The 27,620-nt window shown below is 40.8% G+C and overlaps 2 protein-coding genes and 1 long non-coding RNA gene across 4 annotated transcripts; 2 read left to right on the top strand and 1 right to left on the bottom strand.

The window, feature by feature from the left end:
• The first annotated feature begins 887 nt into the window (after window positions 1-887).
• Window positions 888-7,627, top strand: LOC145439881 (uncharacterized). Of its 2 annotated transcripts, XR_013915379.1 has the most exons (4): window positions 888-1,180; window positions 1,433-1,527; window positions 1,861-1,957; window positions 7,333-7,627. It is a non-coding gene; the product is annotated as an uncharacterized LOC145439881 (long non-coding RNA). The 2 variants fall into 2 exon arrangements; XR_013915378.1 differs by lacking the exon at window positions 888-1,180 and having other exon boundaries at window positions 1,252-1,527.
• Window positions 7,628-15,588: 7,961 nt separating this feature from the next.
• LOC145438477 (uncharacterized) lies at window positions 15,589-16,751 on the bottom strand. Its single transcript, XM_080315803.1, has 2 exons — window positions 16,004-16,751; window positions 15,589-15,905 (listed from the first exon to the last, which is right to left on the bottom strand). Exons 1-2 carry the CDS (start codon window positions 16,048-16,050, stop codon window positions 15,641-15,643), a joined length of 312 nt encoding a protein of 103 aa, XP_080171929.1. The 5' UTR covers window positions 16,051-16,751; the 3' UTR covers window positions 15,589-15,640.
• A 7,804-nt stretch (window positions 16,752-24,555) lies between these two features.
• Window positions 24,556-25,946, top strand: LOC145439361 (uncharacterized). The gene is made up of 2 exons (XM_080316855.1): window positions 24,556-25,109; window positions 25,161-25,946. The coding sequence occupies exons 1-2, from the start codon at window positions 24,984-24,986 to the stop codon at window positions 25,368-25,370; spliced, it is 336 nt and encodes a 111-aa protein (XP_080172981.1). The 5' UTR covers window positions 24,556-24,983; the 3' UTR covers window positions 25,371-25,946.
• The last annotated feature ends 1,674 nt before the right edge of the window (window positions 25,947-27,620 follow it).

Here is a 27,620-nt window from a genome sequence, read left to right as displayed (position 1 = left end):
ATTCAACAGCTTGGAATACGCGAGTCACGATCATGCCGCTTTTCAAGTACCACTGAAGCAAATCCGTATTAAACAACTGTTTTTTCGTGAAATAACTAGAGCCCAGAAATTTTTTTGGAAACTTAATATTGTTTTCCTTGGCGTATTCACGCATATGTTCACCGATATCGCACTCGTTTACTTCCATATGTTTGAAAAAAGGGGTGGTAGGGTTAGGCAGGGTTTAGGAGCGCGCGGGAATGTTTTTTATGCTTATACAACTCAATGAATACCCATCGGCCTGCTTACTACATTTTAAATATTCTCTCCGCTATTGTGTACACAAGAATATACTTCTCTTAATAACCAATTTCTCGTGAATTCCGAAACACATTGACGTGTGTTAACTTCTGGTATTACGTGATAATATCATTTTCATGTCTGATAATGCCACTTGTCAAGGTGATATAAACGTAAGCCCAAACTACTTTGACATACACAGTCCTAAAAGTAGGTAGTTCCACCTGAAAAACCTCTTGAGTAGAGGGTAAGTTATCTACGGAAATAACCATCTATATTAGTTACTTTTAGATCCCTAATTGTACTTTTGCGCAATATTTGAGTTTTAGGAAGTACCCTTCAAAGTGAGCCTACATATTGGATATTATCCAAAACCAAATAAATTTCGCTTCGAACGAGGTATCCTTTAAAATAAGGTAGAAGTAGTCATTTCCGAGTAAGTAAAACGTTAGTACTCTAGGTTCATTTCTGTTCAATACTCTAGCTATCATGAAGTTGATGTACTCCAATATCATAAGGACTTGAGAGTATTTGGTGCATGTAGGCAAAAAAAAACCTACTTGGGTATTCTCACAAATTGCGAGTACTATACTTAACAATTCTGAAAGTTAGCGCAGTGGTATGTTCCATTGTCATAATGTCCTACACCTATGAACCGATCTTCAAGTTGCGCATTCAATGTTAAGCTCGGTAATTCCGTTATTAAAGTTGAGTATGCATAGGTACGTGCTACGCCCCCGCAAAAGTCGGCATGGAACTGGATTAGTTTTAAAGTTGTTCAATCATGAAATGCGTAACAAAATTTGACATGGTGCATTATCATAAGCATACTCGTTGACACACGCAAGCCCAGGACGACTTACAAGCGTATAATGATGGAGCAGATGGCACAGTCCTAAGGGTGCGTTATATCATTTCTCAATTATATTGAAAAAATCACCAGAGTTTCATGGCGGAAGCTTATCATTTCGAATGCTGAATAATCATATATTACATCTATAGTAATACCTAGATCACGCTACGTCATAATTTGTGCTATTACAATATTAAGATTTAATTAAGTAGAGCTTCGCTATATTATTTACGACCTATTTTTTTAAATTTAGCATGCTAATGCGTTGAGTTTGAAGCTATATCGTCTCATTTCATGTAGCGAAGAAAATGATCACGGCATATATTCGCGGACACATTCAAGCCCGGGACGAGTTACAAGCGTATGATGATGGAGCAAATTGCACAGCCCTAAAGGTGCGTTATATCATTTCTCAACTATTATGAAAAAATCGCCAGCGTACCGAGATTTCTCCTATATCGTACCATTTAAATAGCTATAACGTAATAATCAGTCCTGTGCGCGGCTATAATGTTAACCGGCAATATAGCCGAAGTCGCATAAATTCGAATGTATATGCAAGTTCTCTGTTTAGGGTAGACTATCTAGCCCCGCTTATTACTCGAATCTCGCTGTGGTTACAATATTATGAATTAATTAGGTAGAGCTATACTGTATATTATTTATCATCTATACTTAAATTCGCTATGCTAATGCGTTGAGTTTGAAGCTAAATCGTTCCATTTCAGGTAGCGAAGAAAATGATTACTGCATACTCGTTGACACACGAATGCTCGGGGCGACTTACAAGCGTATAATGATGGAACAGATTGCACAGCCCTAAAGGTGCGTTATGTCATTTCTCAAATATATTGAAAAAATCGTCATTCTGGGTAACCCTAAAAATTCCCTTACGTAGCTGTAGAAATTTGACACCGACTCTGTACATTCAATGTGGGGGTAGCTGACTTGGAGACAGAAAAACACACATATTTGACCGTAACATGGTCTTAGTATGAACCGACATGCATTCGAATTGTGGAAAAATGTGTCGCACACTATTTCACCGAGATTACAACCCTTTCACGGATATTCGTTGGTGCTATCGATACGGTGAACAGCACGTTATGTATAGTAAAGAGCCGGAAGCTAGTGATGATGATGACGTAACAATTATTGATGAGGCAGTGGCGCAATCTGTGGGTGGTAACACGAATGGACATGATATTCTTCGATATGATCAACTGAAACCTCGGATGTGGCGGGTTAGAGTCTTGTCGTAATGGTCCGTTTCGAAATGCAAGCGGATGAACTAGACCAAAAGTTTCGAAGATGCTAATAATAATTTCGCGTAGGCTATGCATACAAATGAGGAAAGTTACATCAACGCGTGTTAACTATCGAGTTATCGAATGATTTTTTCCTTACATCAAAACAACTAGAATGTGTAACTACATTAAAAAACGTGTCTAAATGAGCTCCAGGGCATTGTGATTATGCGGCATACCAAATTTCATCACACATTGCATGATGGAACAACTTTAAAACTAACGCAGTTCTATAGCAACTTTTGCCTAAATCTGTCACTTTTTACGTGGAGGGAGTACATAGCGAAGTACTTGTACATTTTGGAGCACTCAATTATAGGTTTGGCCTGCTTGCGCTATACTTAATGAATCACTCCTGTGTCACGCACTTTAGTATTAGGTCCATATACGCAATAAGCTACTTTAGTATTCTGATGGTTTGGGATAAAATGTAATTTTTCGTGCTTTTTTATTTTTTAATAAAATCAGTATTCATTTTACAGAAACGTCGTGTAAAGGTAAAGTACTTGTACATTTCGGAGTACTCAAGTATAAGTTCTGGTTAGCTAAATTTCGATGTCATAGAAATACCACAAACTGTGCTACTTGCACTTCTTCAGAGTACTCAATTAGGTTTTTAGCTATATGCAACAAATACTTTCGGGTGTTTTTGATATTGGACTGCTCCAACTCCATGATAATTATAGTATTAAGCAGAAATGAACCTACAATACGAACGTTTTACTTACTCGGAAATGACTACTTTTACGTTAATTTATAAAACTCAAGTAAAGCTCCAAGTATAAGTTTTTAAAGCATTACCTTGACAAAATTTTCAGAATAGCAAGTTTTGCGTAAAGTCTGTCTTGCATTTAGTGCCGGCTCTGAAAGCAAGCAAAGTTTGTGGTATTTGCGCAACTTCGAAATTTGTACACTTCGCGCTTATCTTATGTCGAAAACATAAGTTAGGTAAAGTATTTCGAATCATGAGTATGAATAAGTTTTAAAAGCCCGAATATGCCGCATCCAAACTCCGTAAATATTTTCGATTAGTTTTTTCGATTCTATCTACGAGTAATAAGCGGGACCAGGCAGGCTACCCTTAATACGAATTTGCATTTTGCTGGCACAATCTATGCCATAGTTGAGCGACTTTGATACGATCAGGCGTAGCGAATTTTAGAATAGCTCATAAATTATATATACATAATTTTTACTTTTTTCATTAAAATTAGTATTCATTTTACAAAAACGACGTGTGAAGGTAAAGTACTTGTACATTTCGGAGTACTCAAGTATAGGTTTTGTCAGCTTATTATATGCTCAGTATATTATATGTCAAGAATTGTGGTGAGGCGTTTATTGATGATTTAATTACCCGTTTTCTCGTCATGCAAAAAATTATGCATGTATTAGTATGAAGCTCAGATGCAGCAAAGTGTGTGAGACTGCCCGTAAAAATTGCGCGAAGCAGCGACTCTAATTTCCCGGCTTATAGCAAACAACGACGCTGAAATTCTACTTCAGACGCAGCAAAGTGTGTGAGCCTGTAAAAATTGCGTGTTTATGAGGTGGCGAATAGTTCGAAGGTTGTTGGGATGCAAGGACGTCACATAGAATTGTGGAGTTTTCTGTAAACTATAATCAAGTGATCTATTTTCAATCACTATATTTTTTCATTAATCAAAACTAAGTACTGTTAGTAAGCAAACCCTAGGAAAGTATCCTCTGATAAAAGCAAGAGTAATTTGTTATCCGTGAAATAAATAGATGGTGCGCAATATGAGCGGTGCTGCGATGACTGACAAATACTTTGAATTAATGTATAGAAGTGGCGATTTCGAACTACCAATTACCCGTTTTCTCGTCATGCAAAAAATTATGCATGTATTAGTATGAAGCTCAGATGCAGCAAAGTGTGTGAGACTGCCTGTAAAAATTGCGCGAAGCAGCGACTCTAATTTCCCGGCTTATAGCAAACAACGACGCTGAAATTCTACTTCAGACGCAGCAAAGTGTGTGAGCCTGTAAAAATTGCGTGTTTATGAGGTGGCGAATAGTTCGAAGGTTGTTGGGATGCAAGGACGTCACATAGAATTGTGGAGTTTTCTGTAAACTATAATCCAGTGATCTATTTTCAATCACTATATTTTTTCATTAATCAAAACTAAGTACTGTTAGTAAGCAAACCCTAGGAAAGTATCCTCTGATAAAAGCAAGAGTAATTTGTTATCCGTGAAATAAATAGATGGTGCGCAATATGAGCGGTGCTGCGATGACTGACAAATACTTTGAATTAATGTATAGAAGTGGCGATTTCGAACTACGTAAAAAGTTAGTCCAGCTCACGCATTCACAATCTATCTCCAATATGCTGTAATATAGACAGGTCCAGACTTGTCTATTCACTTCCGTAGACCGACTTTTATAACACATTTTACACAATTAAATACACATGTTCAGTTTATTTGAGGTAATAACGGGCAAGCACATTAACTATTCGTCCAGAACAAGGTGTAGAGCTTCTTTCAGATCTTGGCATACTTTCTTGATATCAGAATCCTTTTTTTGATTTGCGATGTAAAAGCAATACCAGCTTCGCATACATGAGCATATGATTGCGTATAAACCGATATTGAAGTCTTCTGAGAGCATCTTCATTATTCTCCAGTCTACACAATATTATTTTCCTCTTAGTACGTTATGTCTCTCAATCCATTCGAAGGTATCTGATACAGACAACTGTAAACTAATTCTTTAAGTTTGTTCATCGTAGCGTAACGACCATTTTTACGAATCCATAACTGTATCATTTGATATCGTTGCTCAGTTAAGTTATAGCAATCCATGTATTGGCATTCGGCAATTTCATTGTCAGATAGCTCAAGTTTTTCTCGTGCAAACCTATACCAGTTCATCGGGTTAATCCGATCCATTATGACGTATATATCACTAGCAGTAATCTTGGACATATTCGATCTATAGTGCGCAGCGAATAATCATGAAAAATGTGTCGCACACTATTTCACCGAGATTACAACCCTTTCACGGATATTCGTTGGTGCTATCGATACGGTGAACAGCACGTTATGTATAGCGATATCTTCACAGTCAAATACGCGAACCATGCACAAGCATATACCCCGACTTTCGTTGAATATTCACGACACCAACAAATCTGTATATCTCCTTTCCCTCGACATCAATGATAGAATCCTCATCCCAATGCGCAGTACGAATGGTGGGTTCATCGGGTGTAAAATCCAAATCAAATGACACCAAGGTCTGCTTTCTCATTTTCAATATTTCCAGCACCGCATCTTGTCTGTGTCTTAGCACTACCGTGTGAGGATGGTGAAATCTGTGGGTGGTAACACGAATGGACATGATATTCTTCGATATGATCAACTGAAACCTCGGATGTGGTGGGTTAGAGTCTTGTCGTGATGGTCCGTTTCGAAATGCAAGCGGATGAACTAGACCAAAAGTTTCGAAGATGCTAATAATAATTTCGCGTAGGCTATGCATACAAATGAGGAAAGTTACATCAACGCGTGTTAACTATCGAGTTATCGAATGATTTTTTCCTTACATCGAAACAACTAGAATGTGTAACTACATTAAAAAAAACGTATCTAAATGAGCTCCAGGGCATTGTGATTATGCAGCATACCAAATTTCATCACACATTGCATGATGGAACAACTTTTAAAACTAACGCAGTTCTATAGCAACTTTTGCCTAAATCTGTCACTTTTTACGTGGAGGGAGTACATAGCAAAGTACTTGTACATTTTGGAGCACTCAATTATAGGTTTGGCCTGCTTGTGCTATACTTAATGAATCACTCCTGTGTCATAAATACTTGAGTTGTTGGTGCGTGTAGACAAAAAACCTACTTGAGAACGTAAATTTCATTTTTTCAATAAAATTAGTATTCATCTTACAAAAACGTCGTGAAAAGGTAAAGTACTTGTACATTTCGGAGTACTCAAGTATAGGTTTTGTCATCTTATTATATGCTCAGTATATTATATGTCAAGAATTGTGGAGCATTTATGTGGGTCTCCAGGGTGCTCTTCATTGAGTGTCCGTGTTGAGCGATAAGTTTAATTCGCAAAATTAGTGTGTTCAAATCAGACCTGTCGCCAACATAGTGATGTCGCATAAGCCCTAAATACACATAATAGAATATCAAGGAAAGGTATCATCTAACGTATAATGAATGTTATTTATTTCTCGGAAGCAAGTTATTATCAAAACATAGTGGTCAAAATTATCGCAGAGCAATACCGATTTTGCGTAAATTCCGTTATGCGTCCGACTATGTTACTAGGGATTTTGTAGTTAGTTAGGAAATTAGGAGTCCTATCTTCCCAATCGGTATGGAACAACATCAAAATCATCACAAAGCAATATCGAATTTTGCCTGCATTCTGTTATGTGTTTTACTACGGTAGTATGCGCATCTGCATACAGGTGTCCAGACGTGGACTTTCTACTATATTCGCTCCGAACATTATAGCAGCACCCGACGCAGCTTACATTATTACGTTATAAGACGTCGGCGGCGTTTCACTGTCGGTTTAATCACCCTTATTCTAGTGACATGAAAAGGACTGAATCGTATGAAATGTGGTCACTACAAGAATCGAGCGAAAGCGCTGTTTCACGTCGTCTTGCATCGGTCACGATTAGTTTTACTTTTCAACTAACTTGTTGTCTGTCGTTATATTCATTAGACTCGCTTTCATGCGGCTAATTTGTCCTTATCATTATAACGTCGGTGATCGCGTACCTGCGGCGAAGGTGTTCGTTTAATTATAGCAACGAGAACCGGACCCCTGCGGCTAGCCGTTGGCATTTTAGTGCTGAGTTAAATACCCTTATACTCGACATGCAAACATTATACAGGTAGCGGTTATACTGCGAGCTGATGAATTCGTCATCTATTCGCCCAGCGTAGTTGTTCCTAATCCCGACCTTCCGCTCGTATCGTATATACTACAAGCCAGTGATCGCTACATCAAACAAAACGGTCAGATCGAACGCAGGAACTCGGATCGCAGTGTCGGACGGCAGCAAAGCGGTGTACCTCGAAACATCAACCGATCTGGAGGATTTCAGCTAGTGAATCGACGCAATAACGATCAACGATATCATTGATATGCTCTTTTTACGAAATAAAATGAACTCGTACACTATACAATGCTATTTCAAGGAGACTGAGTAAAGTGTTAGAAGATATGAAAAGCGCTGAATTCTAACGTATAATGAATGATATTTATTTCTCGGAAGCAAGTTATTCAATACATATTGCTAAATACACATGGAAAATCGGTATTGAAATTCACAAAACATTAGAATATCTAGGCGTGGCAATGGGCGTCATATAGGCGTGGTGATTAGGGTTGGGCATGAAAAGGGGCGTGGCAATTATGATGACGTGGCGTTCTGGGATTGGACGGTAACAAACGAATCCCATCCTACTACTCTTGTGTCCGATTTGAATACATTCGAATGTAACGTTTAACATCAAATGTATGCGATTCACAAATCGCTTTTCCGCTTAATGGAAAAAAATGCATTATATTTATATTATATTGTGACGCCAAGGGAGTGCACCGGGATTGGTTCGTCAGGGAATTTTATCATTGATCAGAAAGGCTTCCGACAGTCTGTTTGTTATAGTACAGAAAAGCTTATTTTTTGCTGGCGGTCACTTGCCGTTAGTCGTTGGTCAGAATTTATCAGATATGTAGCGACTTAGTAGATAACGGAACAGCATATTTTGGTTCAAATATCGTAGATACAGGATCGCCAAATTACTACATAGATTTTCAAATTTGGAAAGTCCTTTTTTTAATTAGTTATTGGCTTCCGCATTTCGCAGAACGCGTCCAAACTCAATGAACTGCTCATTACATGATAGCATTGTTCAAGTATAGTTGAGTGGCGAGATAGCGCAGTGGTATAATCCGCGGCTGCAACACCAATGGGTGCGGGTTCGAGTCCGACCGACGTCGACTTCAGAATTCCGATATCTAAGTGTTGGAGGTTTACCTAGGCTCCTCCTCGCCATCTCATCTGCGTAAGCGGTGTCTTACAAAAAGCCTAGAGGTGGGTCGTGCTATAAGTCGGCAGTTACGGAAAAATAATGAACAATATCGGCCTGGTGTAAATGACCATAGTAGTCGATAAACACCATGAATACAACAAAACAAAACAAAAAAGTATAGTTGAGTCGACGCGCCACGTAGCTTACTGAGACGTTCTTCGGTTGTACAGTAAGGTGGATCCTTCGCATGGAAGGATTACGATAGCTTTTTATTACACGTATATCACCACATGTTTTTAATTACGAACTTGCGTGAGTTGTCTGCTTATCATGTAGCCAACCGTTTATTACACTTTTACTGCCTTAAATGCTGTTAGGTGCAGCAATTGTTATTTTATTTGTAATTACCGAATTACCCTGCCCTTACATCACGTCAACAGAGGTGGCCCGCAAAGAATCACTTCTACTTTTTTTTGAAGTACTCAAGTAGTTTCCCGCTACTTCTGATATTTACCCATGTAGATCTGATTTTTTTCTACTTCTACTTCGTAATATTTTGTGATCTACTTACTTACTTTTCGCTATTTCAGTTTGTCAAGTAGAAGTAGTGTGATCCTCCAATAAGAAAGATAGCCTGAGGAATTACAGGGCTGTTTCACGGAGTACCAGCTTTAATTTTCATCAAAGTCAAGCAAAGCCAGAACTTTGGTTGCGCTTCGCGCACAGTAGTTATAGAGTGACAAATTAGTTTCCGCGAAAGTGTTGGTGAATATAATTTAGGTACCGAATTGCGTGGTTCCGCTCATACGGCATTGCCGCCCATATCAAATATTCATCACAGTAAATATGGCACATCAAAACGCTTGAACCTACCGTTTTGCATTTTCCGAAAATAAGGATACACTATATGGTGATTTTACGGTCAAACATATTTTTGATTAACGTTGGCCTATACTAATCGCGCAAAGGTTTGACAGTCCATGCAAACGAATTGCGACCGTTTTTCAAAACTAATAGTACTTGAGTAGATTTTTGCGTCGCTACTTCTACTTCTACTTGAGTAGCTTTCTACTTTTACCACCTCTTCACGTCAAGTAGTTACCTCCATAAGTCCATATGGCTTGTAGTTACAGGGCTTTGGAGACATTTATTTCAATTCATTTTATTGTTAGTTGTTATCTTGTGTCGTATTCGTGCTAAGCCTAGTTAAGTCCTTTTCAAAGTGATGCTGGCTGTCGTGTGCTGTTTCAGATTGCTCGCACGATACCGATCTCGCATTCTCTTCCGGTGCATCAAGCTCTCATAGTCAAAGGGACATCGAACGTTTTCGATCGACTTGGGGAACAATTCTGGCATTATTTCGTGTTACGAAATCAACAGCACCGATTCGCAACGAAATGAGAAATCGGGAAAACGGTTGACGCCGGCAGTACACTAACAATGCGGCAAAAGGAGGCTGACTGTTGACCACATGTCCACAGCAGATTACCGACGTAATACCGCTCTCTACCTCATTCGACCGGCCGACTCGACCTCGACCGACGTAATATCGCTCCCTCCAGCAATCAATCGACCCAACCGGCGTCGATAACAAAATGTGTAGCCATGCGAAATATACAGTTATTGTTCTGCGAGAGCCCAATCCCCTGAAGTCTGTTCAAGCCAGACCAGCCGGGAATTCAAACGAATACTACGCAGTTTCCCACACCGAAAAGAAGAGCCAAACCCCATTTGAAACCTGCCTTGAATATGCTACAGCAGGCAGATATGTCCCTCAGCTATTGAGCAGCAGATGTGCACCGCGAGATTGAAGTAAACGTCGATTTTACTCAATCGTACTATATACTGAGCGAAGTATAAGTACCGATTTTTTTTTCAACAGCCACACTTGTACATATTGGTGGCCAGGACTTGTTTTTGAAGTTAGATATCCTCCCTTGGTGGGCAGTAGTGCCATTATTGATTTTTTTTTAGCCACAAATGGGAAATCTTGTGGTAATTTCTAGCATTTTGGCTAGAAATTGTGTTCATTTTGAGTGATATTTTTTTTCATGTGTGTTAGTGTTAGATGTTGTGCTGTGTATTTACATTTAGGTTAACTTGTATATTATAAAATCATTATTAAAAGCATTGATAGTGCACGACGACACTTAAGTAAATAACAAAAAGATTGTTAGGCCTAATGCCTTTACTATTGTTTCGATATTGTGTTAGTCTCGTGTTTTGTTAGGCTACAATTGCCTAGTATGTTCGGAGGCTAAAAATTAGTGTTACGTTTTCGTTATAGGGTAACTTGTACATTAGAAAAGCTGTAAAAAACTACGTTCCGACATTATGAATTTGTTTAATCAAAAAAAAATTAGGCTCAATTCCTTGTCATTGTTTAGATATTCCGTGTAATTTTGTGCAGTCACTACAAGGGTCGTTGAATAATTGCCTAGACACTTTCATCTGCCTATTCAAGTGCCTTCTATTAGGGACGGTGGAGATCCAGATCTATTAGACCAGGGGTTCTCAGCCATTTCTTGGCCGTGGCCCATTTTCCGGTTTGAAAATGTGCTGTGGCCCACCTCTTATCTTAGAGACCCGATCCTGCCCGGTGAGGGTTATAAATGTCGACAAATCTCTTACATATTTTGCCTTTGGGGATATATTCCTCTAAATCTAAATGAGACATTTAGAGAAAATCGGTAAACTTTTAGAGCAATCGAAAATCGCTCATGCATTCCTTACGGCTATAAGGGCGACAATTTAGTTAGTGCTTAGAGCGCGTGTTATATTTGTCGACCAATGATTACATCGCGGGTAATTATGTTAGTCGGGCGCCGTTTCGCTGCGATCCTATCGTGCAACACCTCACATTACAATTCAATACCTATGTTAACGTATAATATCATAAGAGCCTCGCGAGACGTGGAGCGAGCGAAGCGTAGCGACACGTCGCCCTTCACAACTAAGGATCCCTATCGTACGACATACAGCAATGTGTATAACAGTTAGATAGTTATCGGGTTCGCTTTATCGGTAAGAATGAAATGCAATAGTATCTTATAAGATAAAGGTTGGTTCAAGTTAGCGTCACGTAGTGAATGCAAGAAAGCGGCAAACTTTGTATTGCATTCATTAGCTTTTTTATAGGTTGATCCCGTCCTAGTACCGTAGCGTTCATAGATAATACGGTAAGAAATCGCCATCTCATATTACGCTTAGGACTCGTTAAATGTGGTAGTCGTTGCGCTAGCCCTGCGATTAATTCAAACTATTATATACGTATGTAAGCAATGGATGACACGGTTGCAACTTGATTTAATGAATACTATAGTGAAATAAACCCACCAATATCATCTGTACTCTATATACACGTAGTCCATTTACGCTTTTGGATGACTATTGGCATATTTGTCAGATGAATTGACTCGGGTCTCGTTGCAAAAATGAATATAGTTGAAGAGACTTTACTATGCGCTTCTACAATACATAAATATTCAATACTAGAATATCCATATATTAGAGTCTATCTCCAGTCCTTGAAGGGACAATACACTCGAATCAAGTCTAGGATGTTCTATCGCAAGACATACATGAATATATTTGATCCTAGGATATTCATGCATTGCATATGACGGTTGCATCGGTATCGGGTTCGTTTCTCTGGTAACAATCAAAGTCAATGGCACGTACCGACACGTCTCCTCCCATCAAAAAGGTTGGTAACCGGTCAATAGCCTACTCATCAAACAGTTACCGAGAACGCAATCATAGAGAATGGAAGTTGCCGAGAACGTCCACCATAGTGAATAGGCATTACAGATTATGGACGCCACCGAGAATGGACATTCCGATAATGGACACCACCGAGAATAGACAATACATAGAATGGACATTACCAAGATTTGACACCATCGAGAAATTACATCACAAATAACGGATATTAATGAGAATGGACATCACCGAGTATAGACATTTCCGAGAATGGCCAACGTAGGGATATGCATTGCATACTAGTAGAACATACATGCATCAAATTGTCAATTGACTTATACTAACAGCTTACAATGATGAGACGTGGCGGGAGCGTAGCGTAGTGACATGTCGCCATTCATCGTTAAGGATGGGCACGTGTCAATACCGTGCAAACCATTACCTATCATGCAAATATTGAAAATTGGCATTACCGAGAATGGGCACCACCATGAATAGACAATGCTGGTTATGGACACGATCGAGAATGGACAATACCGAGAATGATCAATACCGAGAATGGACACCACCGAGAATGGCCAATACATAGAATGGAAATTACCGAGAATTGACACCATCGAGAAAATACATTACTAAGAACGGATATTACCGAAAATGGACATCGCCGAATATGGACATGACCGGGAATGTCCAACGCGGACAATATAAGTTAATGAGACGGGCGTGATCGATAGATTCCTATTTCAAACCGCCAATTATTTCGTGTAATAATTGACATTCGGACCGAATAACACGTATCAGAACACTGCACCTCTCACAGCACTTATCTCACAAAAAATAATTTCAAGTAGTATCGATGTTGGATAATATGCTCGTTACGTATGAAAAATGGACTTAGTCGCAACCGGGTTTGTAATGAATCGACTAGAGACGCGATTTATTGATGACTCAAATTGACCCAAGTTATTTTCTGCAAAGACGGAACTGACTCGAATCGAGTCAATATCTTTGTTGACCCTAATTGGACTCGAGTCATTTCGCATGACTAGCCACTCATACGGCAAGACCGATGTTTGATTTCATTAATAATATCGTGATGGTGGCGCTTATCACGGCACAGGTTTGGTGCGCCACTTCTATACTTGTTATTACAATGAATTTGCATTATCCAAATATATACAGTATAGCTCAGTACGTTTGGTATACCAACATGTACATTAAATATACGGAGCAAGCCGCCAATGTACAAACACGAGATCAACATATTTGGTTATATAAATATTGGATGTACATGTTTTAGCTATACTATATAAACCGTCCCGAAGATATCACGAACTGTACAACGTCATCCTAATAAAAAGGGTTGGTTCAAGTTAGCATCACATAGTGAATGAAAGAAAGCGGCAAAGTTTGCGGGTAATTATATTTGTTGGGCCCCGTTACGCTGCGATCCTATCGTTCGACGCCTCACATTGCAATTCAATACCTTAGTTAACGTATAATATCATAAGAGCTTCGCGAGACGTGGAGCGAGCGAAGCGTAGCGACACGTCGCCCTTCACCAATAAGGATCCCTGTCGTACGACATACAGCAATGTATATAACGGTTAGATAGTTATCGGGTTCGCTTTCTCGGTAAGAATGAAATGCAATGGTATATTATATAATTATAAGGGTTAGTTCAAGTTAGCAGCACGTATTGAATGAAATAAAGCGGCAAACTTTGTGTTGCTCACATTAGCTATTATATAGGTTACTCCCGTCTTAGTAGCTATTACGGTAAGACATCGCCATATCATATTACGCTTAGTAGTCGTTAATTGTGGTAGTCGTTGCGATAACCTTGCGATAAGTTTAAACTATTACATACGCATGTAAGTAGTGGATTACGCGCCTGCAACTTGATTTAATGACTACTCTAGTGCAATACACCCACCAATACCATCTGTGCTCTATATACAATTAGCCCATTTACGCTACTTTTGGATGACCGTTGTCATATTTGTCATATGAAATGACTCGGGTCTCTTGGATGGACTTTACTATGCTCTTCTACAATACATAAAGACTCAATACTAGAATATCCATATATAAGAGTCTATCTCCAGTCCTTTAAGGGACTCTACACTCGAGTCAAGTTCAGCCATTTTCAAGGATGCTCTATCGCACGACATACATTAATATGAATATATTTGATGGTATGGTATTCATGCATATGACGGTTACATAAGGATCGGGTTCGTTTATCTGGTAACAATTGAAACCAATGGCATGTAGTGACACGTCGCTTCCCATCAAAAAGGATGGTCACCGGTCAATACCGAGAAAACCATTACCGAGTATGCAATTATAGAGAATGGACATTACAGTCCATGCTGACTGGTATGCATTGAATAATAGTAGAACACGCATGCCTAAACAATGTCAATTGACGTATCATAACTGATTATAGTTATGAGAAGTGGTCATGGAGGTAGCGCAACGACACTACGCCCGTCATCGATACGGATGGTCACAGGTCTATATCGAGCAAAGCATTACCGATAAAGCAATTATTTAAAATGTACAATAATGAGAATGGACATTACCGATAACCGACGCCATCAAGACTGTACATTACCGATAATGCACAATATCGATAAGAGATACCACCAGGGTCTGGCCAAGTCAATAGGCTTTGAGTCGCATTTCAATATGACTTTCGTATTATTATTAACTCGACTCAATTCCAGTGTATTTTAATTTAATATCGAGGCAAGTCCTAGTCATTATAATATGATTAGCGTCCCATACCACAAGTCATCGTGTTTACTGATCCTATTCCAGTTGATGCATGGTTATCACCTTGGTGCTAACGAGTCGTTGACATTTGTTATATTATATTATTCCTCAATTTTATCAGTCCCGTCTCATTTTCAACTATACCAGCGCTAATATACGATATCCCAATATTGTAGTTACTCTAATATACTTCAAAATTATAAATAAATGTCGGTCTCGGCCTTTGGGTATCGCTTCCTATGACTTGTTCCGAGTCATGCGCGATGACTCTATTCCAAGTCGAGTCAATACACAGCTTCTATATCTATAGATTCGAACCGAGTATTTTACTTATTTTGAGTATATATGAATTGGAGTCAAGGAGAGTCATCATAAAATCGTGACTTGAGTCGTTGCAACCTGAACCAACTTTGAACACCACCGAGAACGGACATTATCAAGAATTGACACAATAGATAACAAATTTTGATTTATCAATTTTACCTATTCTGACATACGATATGTGGGAACAGTATAGCTGTCAACGGCACTTCGGTTTGATGCAATAGAGCTGCCAATCGTAACGCTAGTATAAATCCTTTGTTGATATTCAACGTTGACCTGCGCAAAATTACGAAGACACACAAAAGTACGAAGATACAACTTTTATAAAGATATTGTTCAACATCACATTTCTAGATGTCATTGGCCACGACCATTTGCATTAATGATAGCGTGAGCGCGGCGCATCAGATCGACCGTGTCGCGGAACGAAATGCGGTATTTCCTCGCGTAATGAAATATCCATGACACGGCCGGCAATCCGGTAGCCCCAACTTGTCGCATGACCGCGGCGTTGTTCTGCAATGTGCCAAGCGCGATGATGCGAGTAGCCTCCGTTAACCGGTTAACCGGATAACACATCCTGGCCAATTTCATAGGCATCTGGTATGACGTATCGGCGTACCTGTGCAAAAGTTGCAATCATATAATACTAGGTCCATGCCCATGTCACACATATACATGACGACTTATCTAGTTGTTTATGAAGAGTGTCATACTCACATTGCATTAATATAAGCGATCGGCTCGTCCACTATCAGTGACGTCATATCCTTAACCCTCAGTGCAGTCGCAGTACGCAGGATTAGCTGGACGTCATTGCTGGTTAACTGAGCTGCCGGGGATATACTTTTCGTCTGTTTAACATCGTATATTAGTTACATTCACGTGCAATCAAATGTAACAGTCATCACAGTACAGACATCTACAGTTCTGTTCAATGAACATGTGAACAGTGTATACTCACCATCAAGAACCCATCACACGTGGCGGTTGCCCGCCTTCTTGTCTTTTTGCCACCGGAGAATGCGAATACCGTATTCATATTTTTGTCCCGCAGCAATAGGGCCATACCTGGCACGCCACATCGGAACGCCCAGAAGTTTGCCCTACTTCGCTTGCTTGTCATTAAAGTTTTCGTTAAGCTGCTTACTGCAGGGTCGAATGTCCCGATCCTGTTCGCTGGCGCATTTGCCATATTGTCGCCAGAGATTCTCAAATAAAAGACCATCCAAACGAATTTAATGGGCCATTCATAGACACATGTACCGCGGGCAATCACGACTGCGCGATCGATATCGTATCAGAAGTCATCCTAATCAACGCAGTCGTTGATTGCACTATGTAATTCATGATATGTTGACCACTAACCTTCATGCCACCTGTAAGGTAATACGCTATAAGAAACCGTATAACGTTACTAATCTGTTGCTTAATACGCGATAACATTTTTGGTATTCTACACAGTAATTGTTTCATATGTCACGCAATCATACCAGATCACATTGTATTTCATGTACATGACTATTCATATGATCGCGATTCCGATTATGACGTATTCGTTTCGTACAAAGATACATAAAATTGCTCATCATTCACATAATGCGAAATGCGTATCGCATAATATGTATCAGACACCATATCTAACTGTTGGTCAACGACTTTATAGTAGAACAGTCCGCCATACCTTGAAATCATTGTCACCATTAACAGGTGCGAACAACACTACGGGCATGGTGATATTCCATGTGATTAGTTAACAACCATATGGATAAAGTACAACCATATGCATAGTGTATAACGATGGCCTTTATATGTTCTATCCAACCACCGACTATATTCATACGTTATTGCATCGAGAGTAGAATGTACATATCCCATTGCTTCATAGGTACCTTGACAATTGTGCTCTCCAATCAAACTAAGTGTGCATGTATCATGTTATATGCGCACTATCGCTGTATTATAATGTGGATTTTGTATACTATGACGCTCAATATAATGCATCAAGTATGAAGACTTGTCGGCAATCGATAGTGAACATGTCATATATCATGCGTAGTAGCTATACACTGTGCTGATAATGTATATAAGTTTAGCATAGCCGTGTAAAGCACGGATTATTAACTCAATATTACATAACGACGGAAGAGAGAATTCATATTGAACTCACAATTCAGATGACTACGATAGTGCAAGTTTATACCAGGCGATATTCTTTATCAGTATTTGTTGGATTTGTGACGGATCATTGCTGCGTGTAATAACACGGACGATTCCTATGCCTAACAATGTGGGATGAAGAGCCGTGCGTATTTTTATATTTATGTCACACCGGTCCAATCGAACTGTTCACCGTAAATAATATTTTATTCATAATCCAGATTTTTCACGACAATAACTCCGCTTTTGATGGTTTGAAAGTAACCAAATGTGGTAACCGTTGTTTCTATAGACAACCTTCCACTTTCATGGGGTGGACAGAAACAGTTCCATTTTTTTACTATTTATTAATATATAATATATAGAAAAAGTTATCTTGTATCAATGCGACTACTGATTGGAATTGAACATAATTTGGTGTGTAGGCCTAAATTAGGTAACCTAACAAATGTATCAAGTATCCAGTGTTATTTGATAACAAAATTCATGATAAGGTATGATATCCGATCATCGATAATGACTGCGAATCAAGATAATATGTCGAGAAACGGCTATCACAAATTCCATGTATCTGGTGATCGTTTAACCGCTTTCGTATAGCGAAAATACATGTTGAGATGTAAGTGCATGTTCCAATCCCGACGAATAATACACAAATGGTACGCGAACTGTATATTGGGCCGACTGCACTATCATTAACATACACGCGCATATATATATATATATATATATTATATGATATAATACAAGTTGTAATTCGTTACCAAATGGATTTATCGTTGGTCACTTCTAACATTACACGTGCATTCCAACTGCTCGCCGATAACAGGCATACTGCTAATATGTAATAATGTTCACAATATCCTTGTCGTCATATCCATTGCAGAGTTGTAACCAAGTCACAAGGTTATGAGTCACAACTGAATCTTACTGTTATATGTTTGAATATAGTTATTTGTAGTTCTTTTAGATTCGTCACCAAGTCAGCAAGCAGTGTGTACATCCCGAGTCATGGTATTATTACTATAATCGAGGCCAAGTAATTGTATTGACTGGTCAGTTTCCATTTAAGCTTTTCTACAAACACATTTCTATAACTCTACTCGGTTATATCGAATGGTTCGCATTTATATTATACGAACTCCCAACCGTGTGGATACTTTAATAATCTTTGCAAGGTCGGTATTGGCCGTATTAGTATCGAGTCATATGACTTGGTTCGATTCATGCGCAAATATTCGATACCAATTAGAGTCAATACACATATTAATTGGAGGTGAGTCGAGTCATTTCCATAATTTGAGTACATGAGTATAATGCAGTCGATACATGATACAATCGGACTCGAGTCTGCCTTGATTCGAGTCAGGACTAGAGTCATTACAACACTGAATCATTGGGATATGGAAAAGTAATTGAATCTACATCATGATTAGCTCTAATTATACACTATACGCTATGTATCTGATAGATGTATTATACAAAACGTCACTCCCGGCTTACCCTAGTATCGACGAACAGGCTTACCAATGATATAGCTTGTCGCTAATTGTATCTGAAGCCCGCAACGGTTTCTTGGAGAGTATAACATTGCGATTAGATTTGATCAAATTACTTATGGTATTATAAAGCAGGTGCCATCAAACCGATCAATTGGTGGTCGACTAATAGCGAATAATGAATGTTAGTGCGTGACCCTATATCGATTCGAACATTGTTATACGCGCGCATAATGTTCATGGGCAGTTGGGCACCCTGGGACGCGTAGGCTCATCACCGTGCACTGGTCTGTGTAGGCGGTGTCGTACGCAGGCAATATGTGGTTCGTGCTTCAAGTATGCAGCGAGTGTATCAAATCAACATGGACAAAGAGCGGCCTGGTGTGAATGACTATTTTATTATACAAAAACAGGGAATGACGCAAATGACAACAATGATCATCGTGAGCCATTATCAGCGATGCCCAGCCAATTTATACTCATTGTACTATAATATAACGGGACTCTAGTTGGCGTCTGTTGACATAATTGCTGTCTTACATCGGTTGTGCAGTATGTGTGATATGGCTTCATACATGAGCGATATAGTACATTGGTGAACAGTGGCTCTACCACGTGGTAGACGACCGAAAGAGATCCGGTCCGACGGAATTACTCAATATAGGACACTCGTGTGTGAATCCGATCACCCACACTTGTATTACTACATGACTTCTAATTACACGATCGTATAACGATGATCCTCTGCCTAATTTGTAATTGTACGGGAATATAAAATTACACACGATGACAATCAGCGCGTGTCTGATCATGGCCGACACCACGTGCGAGCACTCCATTATCGGCCCACGCCTGTTGGAGCAATCATTAGCGTTTGAGACCTGGCTCAATCTGGATGGCGAACGAATATTATTACATGATGAAATATTCATCAAAACTATCGGCGTTATTGGAATCATCAAGTTCGGACGATTGTCTCGCTGCATGGTGGGTATTTCGTAGCTCATCGGCTGGCGTGCAACTAACCGTGCAGGACACCCAAGGTATGGACGTTGACATATTTACTGCTAGCATGGAGTTACACTGTACAGAGGGACGACTCGGACTGATAGTACCGCCTCTGGTAAGTATACGTATTCCCCGACATTCGAACATCACTGTAATTAACCACGTTGCAGCTAACACGTGGTCGCAAGTCATATACGGCGGGCGAAGCAAGGAGGATGCTGGCCGCGGCCGGCATACATGTCGTTCGTAATCAGCTAGCAGCGACTACCGACGTAGTGGCACACGTCAACCTCATGTGAGTTAAGCACGTACTAGTTGCAATTTCATATTTCACACACGATGTGCGTACATATGCAGGTTCAACAAAACGAATGACGAGCTACCGTCTAGACTGGCTCGTATTATAGGCGGAAGGCGCGCCGCGTCCTGGACCGTACAACTCCATGCTGTGAGCCAGGGATACCTGGACTTCGAGGAGAAACCTTCATTCGGGGAGTGGGAGTTTTACCTGACCGATAAGTTGGGGTTCACCATATCAGCCAATCTGGTTAGTCGAAGCTTCCACCAATGGCCGCCGACTGTAGGTGTTCGGCATCACCGCGCCTTACTATCTTGGCGAAACCGTCGGCGTGCTAGCACCACAACTGTGGATGAAGGCGTCCATATGGTCAATGACATTTTAAAAAATCGGGTAACGCGCGCAACCTTCAATGGTATCACGTTGAATAGGACCCAGACGATGGCTTGCCTGTTGTGTGCGGTAATTGAGGCCCGTGGTAATAGCGTGTCGCGTGCGCCACACATACTATTCAAAGGAACGCCGGGAGCTGGGAAGACACTGCTATGCAATTTGCTGTTCCCACCTCGTATATCTAGTGTCATACCACACGATTCATCCGGTGTGGGACAGCTGCATATGAATTCGCATTCAAGAATATTGAAAAGCGACGACGCTGGCCGAAATTTTTGGGGCAACGCCGGTATGATGGCGTCACTGAAGCAGATGTTTCATGGCTCATGGTCTGCCAAAACTCATGGTGCTAAACAGTCTAACGGTGCCACCATCGTGGTTATCACCAGTAACGACCCGGACCCGTTCGCTATACTTGTTTCTAACGGTGAACTGAGGGAAGCGTGGGACAGGCGATTTCTGGTTTTAGACTTCGCAGGCGTGTTTGTTCCACGCACTGACAGGCGACCAATACTGAGCGCAACGTGCGAAGGAATTCTCGACCGGCTCGTCGCCGATCTCGTCGACGCAGGCCTTCCTGACCTTGGAAAAGAATGCTTAGCAGATCAGTTCCGAACGGTAGAAGAATATTACAGTTGCTTAACAAACACCATGGACGAAGAGACTCTGCGGATGATGAGCGATCGATGGTTGGACGAACCAATACCGTATATCGTGCCGTCCACCGTTCGTGCGTCACCCGCAAACCAGGTTAGTGTTATTGTTATTATATATTCTTATATATATATAACACATAAATACTCTTCAATGTACCGATGTCAATGAACACCACAGGTACTATACCGTTTATATCTACATTAACTATCATCAGGTTACCTCGTACAGCTATGATAAATGAACTGTTGACTGTAGCATTCCTATTCGTGATTATATGTATTATACATGCTAAACATCAGCTGTTGTTTTTCAGGTGCACACTACACTATAAGAAAATGTCATCTACCGTTTTTAATTATGTCTCGACTACTCGCAGGTAAAGGTATTTGCATCTGGATCAGACACAAGGCGCAGTGAGAAGCGCCCGGTACGAGTTATCTACTCGAACAGCGAGGATGACATGCCGTGTACCTCGTCGAAAGTGCGTAGAAGCGCATCCGGTTCGGAAACAAGGCGTAGTGAGCGACGCCCAGCACGGGTGATAAGTTCGGACAGCGAGGACGACATGCCGTCCACTTCATCAGACGTGCGTAGGCGCGCTTGCTCTACGCCTGATAAATCCGTACAGATAGAGGTATGTACCGAGTCACCACCGGAGTCCTAACCGTATCGCCGCGCGAAATCGCTCTAGACGCCCTGAACAGAGTCGGCGTCGTTTGTTAGATGTGTTATTTTATGTCGCGGACATGTGTAGTCGTGACACTAGCGTATGATGTTGTTTGACGGAATACAGACTATTTCGAGTGACGCCGACGACGTATCACTATCCGCGCCGACGCGACATCTTGCTAATACGGACAAGCGATCTAATGTAAGTCATGATCAAATAACGTATACAGGTGCACATTAATATAGATAAGTACTTGGTTACACAGGCCGGGCGTGAAATCCAAAGCAAATCGCGGAGTGGTTCAACATACACTTCGTCTCCATCAAACAGGGACGCGCCACAATCTACGATCGTGCCCGATGACGCAAATGTTCGCGCTAATGAGAATGATTATGTAATGATTGTACTAATAACGCACACCGTTGAACAGTATCCGTATAATATTTACGCATATTTCGTTATTTATACCACAGAATATTCGAACGAACAGAAACGCTGATCAAGTAAATGTGAAGTGCAAACCTAAAAAACTATGGACGCATCCGATCGCTCCAGCCGTGGAGGAGTCGGAACTGGATGGATTGAGTGACGCAGAACTGGGGTCTAATATAAGCTTCGGAACTTCTGCGATGTACCCAGATATGGCTAGAGAGGAAATGACAGACAACGTGAGTCTGTTATATAAGTAATGTGTTGGGACACCACCATTTAGAGACATATGCATACTGCATATCGTTTCACGTAGTCGCCCGACATACTAGCAACGCATTGTACTGCGTTCGGCACAATCGCCCAGTAGACCGGCTCAATTGGCCGGTTCGTACGAGTCTCCGGCAGACATGGTAAGCATACCCACTAGTTTTCCGCTCGCTGGTATAACGTTAATATCATTTCCATCGAATTTATTCTGCACGTATCATGTAGTGTCTCATTCCTACCCAAATAACATCCATTATTACGAATCTGACAGCATATATATGACGTGGACACCCCACCATCGTCATCAACAGCACGGATATCGGGGTCCATGTCCAGCGAAGACCGAGATAACGTAAGATTAATGGTCGTATGAATGATTCAATTACGCAATTATTGAGTCTCAGTATTTGATTACGCAGACCGGTTGCAAGAGCGCCTACAATCATAATCTGGTACCACCAGCGACCGTACCCGCGGATGTGGCGATGCGGGAAGAGGTGAATGTCAAAATAAGTTGCCTATCAACAATGACAGCACGTATATATAAGATAGTAAATGTCCGCGTGTAGTCCTACTTGGTCTATCGAATATTAGCCGTGCACAAATCGCGGAGTGGTTCAACATACACTCCGCCTACATCAAACAGGGACGCGCCACAATCTACGATAGTGCCCGATGACGCAAATGTTCGCGCTAATGAGAATGATTATGTAATGATTGTACTAATAACGCACACCGTTGAACAGTATCCGTATAATATTTACGCATATTTCGTTATTTATCCCACAGAATATTCGAACGAACAGAAAAGCTGATCAAGTAAATGTGAAGTGCAACACTAAAAAACTATGGACGCATCCGATCGCTCCAGCCGTGGAGGAGTCGGAACTGGATGGATTGAGTGACGCAGAATCCGGGTCTACTTTAAGCTTCGGAACTTCTGCGATGTACCCAGATATGGCTAGAGAGGAAATGACACACAACGTGAGTCTGTTATATAAGTAATGCGTTGGGACACCACCATTACGACATATGCATACTGCATATCGTTTCACGTAGTCGCCCGACATACTAGCAACGCATTGTACTGCGTTCAGCACAATCGCCCAGTATACCGGCTCAATCGGCCGGTTCGTACGAGTCTCCAGCAGACATGGTAAGCATACCCACTAGTTGTCCGCTCGATGGTATAACGTTAATCTAATTTCGATCGACTTTATTCTGCACGTATCATATAGTGTCTCATTCCTACCCTAATAACATCCATTATTACGAAACTGACAGCATATATATGATGTGGACACCCCACCATCGTCATCAACAGCACGGATATCGGGGTCCATGTCCAGCGAAGACCGAGATAACGTAAGATTAATGGTCGTATGAATGATTCAATTACGCAATTATTGATTCTCTGTATTCGATCACGCAGACCGGTTGCAAAAGCGCCTACAATTCTAATCTGGTACCCCCAGCGACCGTACCCGCGGATGTGGCGATGCGGGAAGAGGTGAATGTCACCATAATTTGCCTATCAACAATGACAGCACGTATATATGAGATATTAAATGTCCACGTGTAGTCCTACTTGGTCTATCGAATATTAGCCGTGCACTATTCACCTGATTGTTCTTCTCGATCACGCAGGCCCGTCGGATCAACGAGAATAATGCTTCCGTACGAAAACGGCGCCATGTAGTTCCAAGGGATGTGGAGCAAATCACTCCACTCGTTAATGCGCCTTCGGAAGACGGAGTAGAGTTGGACGTAAGTAATTGTCCCGTACCAGACAACGGGAGTATATTCCGTACGATTGATACTCGGGCTCCATGATATAATCCAGTCGTTTTCGGTTCACATACATTACAACGCTACCGAATGTGCAGTACTCGTCACCTGACCATGGTGCGTTGTCGATTTCAACAATTCATCCGTACGATAAATCCTATGTCGATTTAGCTGCACCGAATACGACAGGCAAGGACAATGCCATATCGGACATTTTATGCGACGTTCGTATATAACAGGCAGACTTTTATACGGTATTTGTCATCCAATGAGTTTATACAACTTTCTGCAGGTGCCATCCGTGACTAGTATGCACGAGACAGCATCAATACTCGTTTCACCTAACGAGCTGACAGACGATGTGTCCGACAATAATGTCCATCCGCCAACATCTACAGCACCAATGCGTTCGCTTGTTTCGTACGACTTGTCCGACGACGAGGTGAGCACGGTGTCTACAGTCCAACCGATACAATGTTGCGTTGTCACGACGAATAGGCCTACTATCAGTCGGATACACTGTAACGAATGAATGTCAATTCCTTTCGTGTATTTGTATCCGGACATGACAGTGAGGCAGCTGACTCGCCATCCGACGCTAATGTTGTAGTGCCGAACCAGCCAGTTGTCGGACACGTATCGACCCCGGATAAGGTGAGCATCACATTTGTCGGATATGTGCAATTCATGTGAACATTATTGTAGTCACAGTCCCTTGAAAGTGTATCCCGGACTTCCATCGACTCGTGTACACCGAATCGACATATGATCGACGGCATGACGGAGCATGAGCTGCTGTATATCATGGAGGAAGACTTCGATGAAGTGAGTATGCTGGCCTCCAGTTCGCAGGCTGTTTTGTACTCGCATACGTGGGATATGTGGCTGTCCGACGCATTGATGTTGCAAGACTAATGACCAGCGTAATGTTACAGATCTGCGATGGTTCTGCAGCAACGGATTACTCTACAGAAAAAGATCTTCAGCAAATGTTCGACGGCAGCACGCAAGAGGTTATCATAGTGTCGCACGTCTAAACCTGGTGTAATGGTAGTCGTTAACCGATTGGTCATAATTCACAGGAGTCTGACGAAGATGCTATACCATCGTGAAAACTAACAAAGGACTTTCTACGCCGCTTCGGATGATATCTAGACAAGAGATCCCTGGCCGCTTCGTTCGTGGTGTCTGATATTATATTTAATAAATTGGCTTAATTTTGGTTGGTTGTGGCAATAAATACGGTGCGTGTATTGTTACCTGGTTCATTATTGGCTCATCACGTCTTCAAATAAGAAGAGCAGTACATATGTATATCATGCCAATGCGTTGTCGAGAGTATATTCCGTAAGTGTGTGGCGAATTGAGACAAGGGACAGCTGCAATAACATTAGGATTACTCCAATGCTGCAACAACAATATGTTGTGATTTCGAGTCCGGCGGATGAGGTAGACTCAATAAGTCATACCTAAGTGTCGGAGGTTTATTTAGGTTCGACCAAGTTTTATCAACAGTGTATATGATGTCGTATCAAACTACAATTGTTTCGTAAAACAATTTGTCATATATACGGAATATAAATGTTAACAATTGGCCTGCTGTAACTGACCCTAGTTGTCGACACGCTCCATGAATACATAAGTAACCAACCAAAAATGGTTGTGGTTAGTTACACTAAAACAACAGCATGTAATCATCAAAATATATATTTCAAGTAGTTTATTATGCAGATAATTCTAATGTACATATGCATTTATAAATACTTAATCCATGACAAATCCATGACAACTTGATCGTTTAATAGCTGTCAAACGGCGTAAGGAAAAATTTCACGGGACCCGTTACTTGCACCAAACGAGATCTATAAACGCTAGACTGTATCCAAACGTTATGCCAAGATCTGAAATATTTCGTATTGAAATATTCCACCACATGAACCGCTCGATACTTACGACCAGTTAATGATGCCATACATTGAAGGACTGTTCGTGGCACGTATTACGTGCATTTGACATATTACGTAACCATGACCTAACTACATAAGTATATGTTCCTAATCCACAAGGAATGGGCGATTGCAAATGTTCATTGGAGTAAGGGCACCGTACAGTGGATTCATCAATTGAAACACACAATATATGTATACGCACAAACTTGATGTTATACCAAAGACTAGGTACTGGTAACTGTTAGCACATGAGCCGTTTCACAGGCACAAAACTACCGGAAACGCACATACAACGACAGTACCACAGCTTATATTCTATACGTAATAGGGCTGATGGTCACGTTATACTCGTTCACGTACTTTTTCGCTAATTATAGATAGATAATACACGACGACGTGAACGTTTGCTATACTTATACTCGAATACTGACCCCGTGCATTGTCCATACAATATAGGATATCTACCAATGATGAGTAGTCGTCTATCACGTCAGCATTCACGAGCCATCGATAGCACGCAATACGTTCAACTAGTCGGCTATTTGCTCATAAGCGACGATTTGTGCCGGCCTCAAAAACCATGACAACGTATTATGCATACATTACATAAACACTAGACTCACATCAGGCGAAGAAATATGGCTTGCCCATAATGCCTATCGGGTTGAGTCACATTTTCAATGGTATAAACGATTACCCGTTAACATATAGGTAATTAGGTAAACGCATAGGATACTGACCCACTATTGTATTATTCTCGATAGTGTAAGAAGACTGGGCTGATTTGACCACGATATATAATAGTGTATGGGCTTCCATGGTCATTTGACTCGTATGTAGGCTCCCATTTTATGGAAATGGCTTTTACATAACCAAGCCGTTTAGAGGGAGTTACCGATTTATATTGGAAGAAATGTGATCATGCAAACGCCGTGGCAAATTATAAGTGTAATGAAATGGTGACCAAATTATTCGTTGTCACTTGTCGATGTGGCACCACCCATACAAGGATATACAGTTATAGTGAGTCTTCATTTCAGGGGGAGACTACCCCTAAAACTGAAGTTTATTAATGATTGATGCGCCTATGTGTGTTCAACTAAACATTTAATAATCGTATCCAATCACCGCACTTCCTAATTATCAACTGACCGGGCAACAACACCCAATATCCCGATACCATTGTCGCAAGTCTTGATCATTAAGATATCCTATT

This window comes from Botryllus schlosseri, chromosome 5, assembly GCF_051294905.1.
Source record: "Botryllus schlosseri isolate E-star chromosome 5, Bs_hap1, whole genome shotgun sequence".
In the NCBI taxonomy this organism is placed as follows: Eukaryota; Metazoa; Chordata; class Ascidiacea; order Stolidobranchia; family Styelidae; genus Botryllus; species Botryllus schlosseri.
This window is presented reverse-complemented; position numbering and strand designations above follow the sequence as displayed.